General features: G+C 51.9%; 1 protein-coding gene across 1 annotated transcript; it reads right to left on the reverse strand.

The window, feature by feature from the left end:
• Positions 1 to 4709: 4709 nt before the first annotated feature.
• Positions 4710 to 6959, reverse strand: Myl7 (myosin light chain 7). The gene is made up of 6 exons (XM_051164819.1): positions 6786 to 6959; positions 6511 to 6586; positions 6193 to 6297; positions 5491 to 5569; positions 5281 to 5329; positions 4710 to 4875 (listed from the first exon to the last, which is right to left on the reverse strand). The coding sequence occupies exons 1-6, from the start codon at positions 6918 to 6920 to the stop codon at positions 4774 to 4776; spliced, it is 546 nt and encodes a 181-aa protein (XP_051020776.1). The 5' UTR covers positions 6921 to 6959; the 3' UTR covers positions 4710 to 4773.
• Positions 6960 to 9975: the final 3016 nt, after the last annotated feature.

Raw genomic sequence — 9975 nt, forward strand, 5'->3', positions numbered from 1 at the left:
GCAGGAGTATCAGTGCAGTGTGGACTGAAATTCCCAGGGCGAGAGCCACACCCGTGTCACAGAGTCTATAATCAGGCTGGACTGATTTGAACGGTGATTGTTGAGAGCCAGAGCCTAGTTGTCTTGAGCTATCTTTAGCCCTTCGATACCCACTCGTGGCCCATCTCCATGTTTGACCTGACATCCTTGTGACTATTTAGGTCAATCTTTTTTGGAATGTGTTAACAGGACCACTAGCTTCCACCAACCCAAAGCTAAGATGTATCTAAGGCAAAAGGAGGCTCCCGTGTCTATCTTATTAGACAGGAAATAGCTACTGGCTGGTTGTCTGTGCCTGAAATTTTGCTGAAAGTGGAGTCTTTATTCTGGAGTTTGGAGCCCAGCCTGACTTAATTACTGTGGAGGAAGAGAAGGCAAAAGTGACTGTACAGGTGCTAAGGCGTATCCACAGAGACGAGAGCTCGTGGCCAGCCATTGGGTGCTGCTAAGGTGTGGTCCAGCTGGATGACAGATGAGGAAATAACCCTCCCAGAGAGGATGAGGTCATATGTGGGGGGAGGCATGCCTGCTTCTTCATCCTGGCTATGGCTCCCTCTATATTGCCACATCTTCATCTGTCAGTCTAGAAGGTTCCAGAAGTTTCACTGCACTTGTGGGCCTACTTCTTCTGACTCTACAGTATGTCATGGACCCTCTGGTCTCCTGGGCAGTGAAATTGGAGCACGGCGTCCATGCCAGGTGGGGACCCCGGCCTGTGGAGGTCTGGATTAGACAGAGTGTGGATAGCCTGAGGGACAGCAGGCACCTGTCCCTTCTGGAGAAGTATGTGGGGTCACATAGTCCTCACACTAGGGCAGCAGCTTAGAGTCTGGTTCTCACAGAATCAGCTCAGGAAAGAATGTGTGGAGAGGAGCTGGGTGGGAGCTGAGATGCAGGGCTCAAGGGGTCTCGGCGTTAAGAGCAAAGGACTCACTCAGGGTCCCAGCCTCCACTGCCTGGGCCTTTAGTGAGCAGCTTGTGCTGTGTATCCTGCCAGCCCAGTCAGCACTGTCCTTAGAGAGTCCCTTTGTTGCCATGCCTTCTGGAAGGATGGCTCGCTGGGCCATACTGATAAGATCATGAAAAAAACAAAATCTCCTGTTGATGGAGATCTTCTCACAGACATCTCGCCCCTGTGTGCAGCCAGGGCAAACCTATTCCATCCACCTTATGGAGAGGTAAGGGACCCATATGTCACATACACAGTGACTCCTGAGTCCCCCCATGCGATCGATCGGGCCGTCTGGGTGTGCTAATTGCCTTTATTCAAAGGAAAAAAATAACCTCCTATCTTTAGGACTGGGAGTGCATTTACAAGAGCAGCCAGGCGCCTTCGCCCTGCTGGGGAAACTGGGAGATAAGGATGCTGTCTTCCATGGTGATGATATTTCAAGTGGGGCTCCCGGGTCCCGGGTCTTTATGAAACAGCCCTGGGCTGGGACTCTGGAGAGAGGCTCATTTAACTTTTGGACAAGAAAGATTCTATAATTACAAGATTCCTAAGCAAGTGCTCCAGTAGAAGACAAAGGGGTTTGTTTATTTTTAAAACTTTAGCGGGGGGCGGGGGAGGACTTGGTGACGCACGCCTTTAATCCCAGCACTTGGGAGGCAGAGGCAGGTGGATCACTGTGAGTTCAAGGCCAGCCTGGTCTACAAAGCAAGTCTAGGATAGCCAAGGCTACACAGAGAAACCCTGTCTCAAAAAACCAAACCAAACCAAACCAAAAAAAAACCTTCACTATTTATTTGTTTGTGTGTATGTTATTTGGATGTGTGACTGCACCACATATGTGTCTTGTGCCTGCAAAGCCCAGAAGAGAGCGCCAGATACCAGAAACTGGGATTACAGGCAGGTGTGAGTCTCCATGTGGGTGCTGGGGAACAAAGCAGAATCTTCTACAAGAATAGTCGGTGCTCTTCACCACTGGGCCATCTCTGAAGTCCCTATTTGTTTGTCTGTTTATTTCTTTTTTTTGTCTTTTTTTTTGTCTTTTTTTTTGTCTGTTTATTTCTAGGCGAAGTTTGTTTGTTTGTTTGTTTAATTCCCCTGAGACAGAGTCTTATCATGTAACACTGGAATTTGCTATAGATCTGGCACTGGCCTTGAACTCAGAGAGATTGACCTCGCAAGTAATGGTTTTAATGATTAAGAAAATAAGATGCCAGGCAACAGATATTATATAGAGAGGTTTATTATATGGCCCTGGGGAGAGAAGGAAAGGAGGGAGAGGTATCAGAGACAGAGACAGAGGAAAAGAAACAAGAGAGAGAGAGAGAGAGAGAGAGAGAGAGAGAGAGAGAGAGAGAGAGAGAGAGAAGTAAGAGAGAGGGATGAGATGGCTCTGTCCTTTTATATACTGGGCAGGGCCACGGCCAGTGGCAGGTAGGCAATGCCATCACAGGTAGGCAGACTGTGGCAGAATCCTAACAAATAGGACTTCAGGCATGCACCACCACACCTGGCTGCCTGTTTGTTTATTCGTTTTGTTTCGTTTTGAGTTTTTCGAGACAGGGTTTCTCTGTGTGTCCTTGGCTGTCCTGGAACTCAGAGGTCTGCCTGCCTCTGCCTCCCAGTGCTGGGAGTAAAGGTGTGTGCCACCCTCCCCCCCACAGCCTGCTTGTTCATTTTTAGCTAACACACAACAGTTGCATGCAAGTTGAGCACCTTGTTATGTTTCTTTCTATCTACATATATGTAACTAAATAGATCTGCCTCCTCAAACATCGTGTCTTTTGTAAAGGCCTCCGATGTCCACCCTTCTAGCCCTTTCGAGAAACAGGGCCCATTGTCCTTATTTCTAGCCACCTTCCTGTGCTGTGGCACATCGCAGCTTATTTCTAATTGAACATGGTACCTTCTCTGCACCCTTTCCCCTGTTACTGTTTCCTGTTCAACTTCTATGAGACCAACATTTAACCTCATGTTTTAATAAGAATCACCCTCTAGATGTCTCTGCTTCTACCTCTTAAAGATGACATTAAGGCATTGTGCTACCCAGCCGAGTTCTGCCCTGAGAGCCCAGATAAGACCAACACCTGCCATTAGGGAACTACATTGCAGGGAAAAGATTCTCCCACAAGCCTTTGCATCCAGGGTCTGCTGGGCATGGGTGGGGTCTTCTAAAAGAGGAAGAGCTGAAGATGACTGGAACCCCTCCATGGAAATGGGAAAACTCTGATGCTGTTGTAGCAGCAAGGGCAAGAAAGTTGGGGTGTCCCCATGTGGGACTCTGGGGTAAGATGGGTTAGATGGTTCCAGAGGATCAAGAAGAGCTCTGGGGCATCTGGAATGATCACCTCAGGTTAGAGTATGGTGTCTTCAAAGCAAAGAGGATCAGAAATGGAGGGTTTGTATGTAGCCATCTGATAACTTCAGGAATAACGTTCTCTCTCTCCAGTTCTTTCTTACTTCCTCCCAGCTCCCAGCTCCCAGCTCCCAGTCCCAGCTCCCAGCTCCGGGCTCCTGGCTCCCAGTCCCAGCTCCCAGCTCCCGGCTCCCAGAGTCCCAGCTCCCAGTCCCAGCTCCCAGCTCCCGGCTCCCAGAGTCCCAGCTCCCAGTCCCAGCTCCCAGCTCCCAGCTCCCGGCTCCAGCTCCAGCTCCCAGTCCCAGCTCCCAGCAGGCTTGGAGAGAGGCAGGGCAGCAGAGAGCTGCTTCTCAGCTCTGGTTTGGCAGAACAGTCACTAGTTTTCTGTGTCTCCCTTAGGAGCTTGTTGGGGGGAGTCACCTGCTCCCGCAACCTGCAGGGAAGGGGGAGGTGGGGACACTACCAATCTACCAATCTTTAGGGCAGTCCCTTTCCTGCTCTCTAGCTAGTTACATGACCCAGTAACAAAGCCCTTGACACAAGGGGCTCTTGAAGCAGGAAGCCCATTTCTAGCATCGGCATGTGATCTGGCTCCACATCCAGTGTCATGTCCCATCATGCCGTAGTATTCTTATACTCCAATGTGATTGTGATCCCCTCCCCCTCTGGTGTCATGTCCGGTCTTCCTATCCTTCCAGTGTGATCATGACAGCTCCCCCCCCCCCCTGCTGCCCCCCAGAGGTGCTTGCTGGGAATGGAACCCAGGGTATGGGACATGCTAGGCAAGTCTCCACCACTGAGCCACCCCTATAGTTCTGGCTGTGATTTTTGTTTTTGGTTTTTTGGTTTTTTTCCACACAGAGTCTCTGTATTAGCCTTGGCCATCCCGGACTCACTTTGTAGACCAGGCTGGCCTCGAACTCACAATGATCCACCTGCCTCTGCCTCCCAGAGTGCTGGGATTAAAGGCGTGGGCCACCACACCCAGCTCCTGGCTGTGTTATTTTAAAATAGGTTCCTCTGTGCTTTTCCCACAGGGTTCGAATAGCCAGCATATCAAGAGGTAGATAGGCAGTAGACCTGGGTGCATAGGGAGGCTATGTGTTTGGGGGTCCCTGGGACTATATCACCAGCTGGGGGGTTGGGCAGAAAGTTTGCTGAGTATCCAGTAGGAGGGTTCTTCCTGCCCCAGACCTCAGGAGCCGGGCTCCTTCCTGGGCTCCGTGGAGGTTGCATGCGTATCCCATTTTCTGTCTTGGAGCCCAGCGGTGGGCAAAATAATGGTTCCTGTTTTACTTGGCAGTGTGGGGGTGAATCACAGGGCCCCATGTGCCCTACCTGGTCCATCCCCACCGCATCTGTCACAGTCAAGCCAACACCTCGGTTCTAGTTCAGGCACAGAGTTTATTGAGGTGACCCCAGCCTGCCTCTACTCCTCTTTCTCATCCCCGTGGGTGATGATGTAGCAGAGAGACTTGTAGTCCATGTTGCCTGCCAGGTCCATGGGCGTCAGGGCAAACAGCTGCTCCACCTGCAGGAGGTGTGGCCACAGAGATATGACCTAATGACACTCTGTCCCAGCAGCCGTGCTTTGGGACTCTGCCTTTTCAACCCCAAACTGCAGTCTGACTTTTTTTTTTTTTTTCCTGTTGGTGAACAGATTAGGAAGTGGGCCCAAATGGGGGAGGGGGCCAAAGGGCTCAGCTGTGCACAAAGATAAAGCCACCTTCTTCGGAGTGTCAGGTCTCCCTTCTGGATCTCAACAGAGACCCCCATCTCTTCTGGGGACATCCTGCTACCCATTTAGCTTGTCCCACACAGGATCTGGGTTCTGAGCCTTGGTGCGGTGCAGGGGTTGGGGTGGGGGTCATGAGGTCTTCCCAATGCTAGAGTGGCAGTGCTAGGGACAGGTATTGATGGGGTCAGGGGGTCTCACCTCAGCAGGAGAGAACTTGTCTGCCTGGGTCATTAGAAGCTGCTTGAATCTGAGGAAAGAGAAGGCCTGAGCTGGGAGGGAGAGTGGCTGGGGCCCAGGAAAGGACTAGTCACCTGCCTGAGAGACACAAAGAACCTTACCACCTTCTTGTTTCCCTGTGGTGCCCACCCTGGGGGTGGGGGTGGGGTGAGAAGGAGCTCCCTCACTTACTCATCTTTGTTCACCACGCCCTGGCCGCTGGGGTCAAACATGCGGAAAGCACTCAAGATGGCTTCCTCTGGGTCGGTCCCTGGGGGTGGAGGCAGCCAGGTGAATGTCATATCCTCATCCTTTAGGTACCACCCAGGACCCTTGTACAGTACAAGGGAGCTAGAATCTTCCCTGGGGGTCGTGTTGGTGGAGGAGTACAGTGAGCGGGGGTGGGAGGGGGAACGCTGAAGGGCTAAGGCTACCTCAACGGAATAAAGGTAAGGCATGGAGGATGAGAGGGTGCAGAAGAGGTGTTTGTGTGTGTGTGTGTGGGGAGGGGGGTGGTTCACCCTACAGAGTGTTTCTTGAGGATCAAAAGTGTTGACAGGCCTGCCTGGGAAATTAGTATTGGGATTTGGAAGTGGCTGGATTTTGAACCCAAGTCAGCCCAAGGTGCCCCACACCCTCTGCATCAGCCATAGCTAGGCAGGGCCCACAAGTTTCAGGTGAAGTCAGGTGAGCCTTACATGGGGGACAGGGGGCAGGTGAGGCCAGGCGGACCTTACATGGGGGGGGGCAGGGGCAGGTGAGGTCAAGGGAGCCTTACATGGGGGGCAGGGGGCAGGTGAGGTCAGGCGAGCCTTACATGGGGAGCAGGGGGCAGGTGAGGTCAGGCGAGCTTTACCATCCGGCTAAGGAGACTCAGACCTGATACAGACTCACCATTGAGTTTCTCCCCGAAGAGTGTGAGGAAGACAGTGAAGTTGATGGGGCCCTTCCCTTCTTGCAGCATGGCGTCCAGCTCCTCCTCTGGGACACTTACCCTTCCTGTGAGTAGGACTTGGGATGACCCAGGCTGCCCTCCCCTGCTTCCTAGGTAGTGAGGGGAGAGGCTGGGGCAGCTCCAGCTGTGGGGCTGGTGGGGGTTGGGGGAGTGTGACTAGGCCGGGCACTGCCTCTTGGAGCAGGTTCCAGAGGAGAAAAAGATGGGTCATGGGGAGAGGGGGAGGGACGGGGGTGTTGGTCCACGGATCTGCTCACCCAGCTGGGAGTAGGTCTCCTTCAAGTCTGACTTGCAGATGATACCATCTCGATTCTGGTCAATGCAGCTGAAAGCCTGGGAGGCGAGGGCCGTCAGGCGGGAGCTACCAACCTCTCCCTCTCAGAGAAGGCAGGAGGTAAGGGGGAGTCTCGGGTGGTGTGAGGAGCAAGGTTGGAAGCAGCCACCTTCTCTGACCTCCAAGAGAAGAGAGGTGTGCATGGGGTGTGGAGTGGGCCCCCCTGGGGTGAGAGGCTGGCGGAGCTAGGATACTCACTTCTTTGAATTCCTGAATCTGGGCTTGTTCGAACATTGAGAAGACGTTGGAAGAGCCACGTTGGGCCTGCTTGGTCGCTGCAGCTTTGCCACGGGTCCCAGCCTTCCTACTGGCCTGTAATAATGACCAATCCATAGGGCCCTCTCTCTAGTTCTCCCAAGACACCCCCCCCCCCACCACATAGAGCCTCAGGGTTCTCCCAGGAGTGCCAGGACGGGGCCTTTCCCCATCCTTGGAGATCACTTCCCCAGAGCCCAGCACAGGCACAGAAGTCCCTGGCTCTGCCCCTCTGCAGCGCCTAGCGCCCGGGTGTGACTGGCCTCTGTGACTCACCATGATTTGTGGTGGTCTGGCTGTGTGATCTTGCCACCAGGCTCTTTATGTCTCAGCCTTATCACCCAGAGGCCCAAATAAGGAGAGGAATGGATGTCTGGACTAAACTTGGAAGCCCCCCTCCCCCGCTGGTGGAGGAAGACAGAGGGTGGAGGGGCAGGTAGATCCCACTCACACTCCTGGTGACCTTCAAGACCCCAAGTGTAACATCCTAAGATCCACTCGTCTCTTGTGACCAGGTTCCATGTCTTCCCCGGGGCAGAGATGCTCAAAGCTTTCTGCCATGTTGAAAGACCCTGTGACTGCTAATCTGACTATTCCATCCTGAAAGCCCAGCCTGGACCCTGGCTAGTGCTGTCCTTATTCTTTGGACTTGGGAAACAGGGTAGGTTGCAGGATGACCTCTGTCTGAGTCCTCTGGGTTGGGTGAGACCCCTGAGCTCTGGACTGCTGCCAGATGGACAACAGAAAGATAGCAGTTCTGGGCAGGCTGCAAGCCCCACAGAACCATTTGCTTGGTTCTAGGGTAACTCGGGCGTGAGGTGACAGATCCCCAGCGGCTCTCCTCACATTCTGACCTGTGCTGTTGCTTGTACCTGCCCTGTTGAGGCACTCGTACCCACCCTGTTTGAAATCTCGCTGTTCATTAAGCTCCATTTCAACTCCACCTCCTCCCACCCCCAAGAAAGTTCTCTCTAATGTTCCCAACCGAGAGCCGTAGCCTACTCCTGGGCACCCAGCCCGCTCAACATCTGGAGTCCAGACGCCATGCCACGTGGCAGGCCTGTGTGATGTTGTTTCACAGGGAAGTTTGGGTTCCTGTGGAAGTGGTTCACAGAACCTATCGAATGCCTCCTCCTCCTCCTCCTCTTCCTCCTCCTCCTCCTCTTCCTCCTCTTTCTCCTCTTCCCCCTCCTCCTCCTTTTTCTTGGTTTTTTGAGATAGGGTTTCTCTGTCCTGGACTTGCTTTGTAGCCCAGGCTGGCCTTGAACCCACAGAGATCCACTGCCTCTGCCTCCCCAGTGCTGGGATTACAAGTGTGCATCCCTGTACCCGGGGCAACAGTTAATTTCTTGAGGACTCTAGTGTGGCAGAGGCACCAGGGCGGGGAGCTTGAGTAGGCCTCTGGCTGGGTTAGCTGTTTACCCTTACTCCACTATGGCTATCCAAGGCCTGTTGGAAGAATATGGGCACTTTCCCCTGTTAGGCCTCAAGTTCCACCCCACCTTTCTTTATTTTGAGATAGGGTCGGCTAGGTAGCCAAGGCTAGCCCAGAACTCACTATGTTACCCAAGCTGGTGCAGGAATTCCAAGCATGTACCACACACGGCTCCATGGCCTCCTTTTGTGTGACTGTTTTATAACACTCCCCTTACTGTCGGAAAGTGAAATTTATTCATTTAATTTAGATGTTTAAAGAGAGACTTGCTGGGCATGGTGGCACATGCCTTTAATCCCAGCACTTGGGAGGCAGAGGCAGGTGGATCGCTGTGAGTTAGTTTGAGGCCAGCCTGGTTTACAAAGCGAGTCCAGGACAGCCAAGGCTACACAGAGAAACCCTGTCTTGAAAAACAAACAAATAAACAAAAACACCAAAAAAAAAAAATCTGTTCCAATATATAAGCATTCAAATATGAGCATTTTACTCTGATAATGACATAAGCAAATGCTTGTGTTGGTTCTAGAAAGTGAAGATGATCAGAAGCAATTCTATGTGAAAACTACCAGAAAATGGTAAGATTTCAAGGAAGATGTGGCCTTCCCCAAAATCAATTCTTTTTTTTTTTTTTAAAATGAAACAGAGAACAGTTGCCTTTGACTTACCAGTTATTTCCATTGAGAAATAAAGGTGCAAGCTGGGTAGTAGCTTGGGAGGGAGAGGCAGGCAGATCACTGTGAGTTTGAGGCCAGCCTGGTCTAAAAAACAAGTCTAGAACAGCCAAGGGTACACAGAGAAACCCCGTTTCAAAAAACCAAAAGAGGGCTGGAGAGACAGCTCAAAGGTTAAGAGCACTGGGTGCTCTTCCAAAGGTCCTGAGTTCAATTCCCAGCAACCACATGGTGGCTCACAACCATTTATAGTGAGATCTGATACCCTCTTCTAGCCTGTAGGCCCACATACTGTATAACTAATAAATAAATCTTAAAAAAACAAAAACAAAAACAAAAAACTGAGAGAGAGAGAGAGAGAGAGAGAAAGAGAGAGAGAGATAACGGTGCATTAAAATCATATAAGCCTGTTTCCCGGAGGTATATCTATTCTGCAGAGAAAAGTCATTGGGCCCTTCTCTTTGCTGATGAGTTCACCTCTGAGGCCTCTGGAGGGACCTTAGAAACTGTGTGACATGTCATAGCCATGGCCCGTCCTGTTGCTTCCTCCCTGGTTCTGAGAAGACAGACTGCAGTTGGACCATCCTAGAGTTGAGCCAGCCCCTCCCCCACCCCCAACCAGAGTATCACCTGGCCTGCGATTTCTGCCCTCCATGCAGGGGCAGCCAGGGGCCTGGGCCTAGGCAGAGGGCTATGCAGTGCCTGCAGTGTCCCCATGTCACTTCATTCCTGTTCCTACAGCCTACCCCTCACACTACCCTGGACATAGTGTCTGGAGGGCACAGCAAATTCTGAGGCGCAACCAAGTTTAGGGAGTACCTATGTATACCGGTGATGTTTCTTTGTACGGTGTCACCACAGTCCTTGTGCACAACAGTCAGAGAACAACGGACAGGCCATGTTTAAGTATTTTTAAATATTTAATTAAAAACTCCCTCCATAGTCCCAGGTTTGTGCAGAGAGAGTGGCATGGCATTTGGGAAGCCGGAGGGGGAGGGGGAGGAGGAAGAAGAGGAGGAGAAGGAGG

The sequence above is a fragment of the Acomys russatus genome, chromosome 22, assembly GCF_903995435.1.
Source record: "Acomys russatus chromosome 22, mAcoRus1.1, whole genome shotgun sequence".
NCBI classification, from domain to species: Eukaryota; Metazoa; Chordata; class Mammalia; order Rodentia; family Muridae; genus Acomys; species Acomys russatus.

Coding starts and splice junctions, on each gene's coding strand:
- Myl7 (XM_051164819.1), bottom strand. CDS start 6,920: ATGGATTGGTCATTATTACAGGCCAGTAGGAAGGCTGGGACCCGTGGC. Junction 6,298..6,510: donor GGAGACCTACTCCCAGCTGG/GTGAGCAGATCC, acceptor TCCTACTCACAG/GAAGGGTAAGTGTCCCAGAG. Junction 5,330..5,490: donor GGCGTGGTGAACAAAGATGA/GTAAGTGAGGGA, acceptor CTCTTTCCTCAG/ATTCAAGCAGCTTCTAATGA.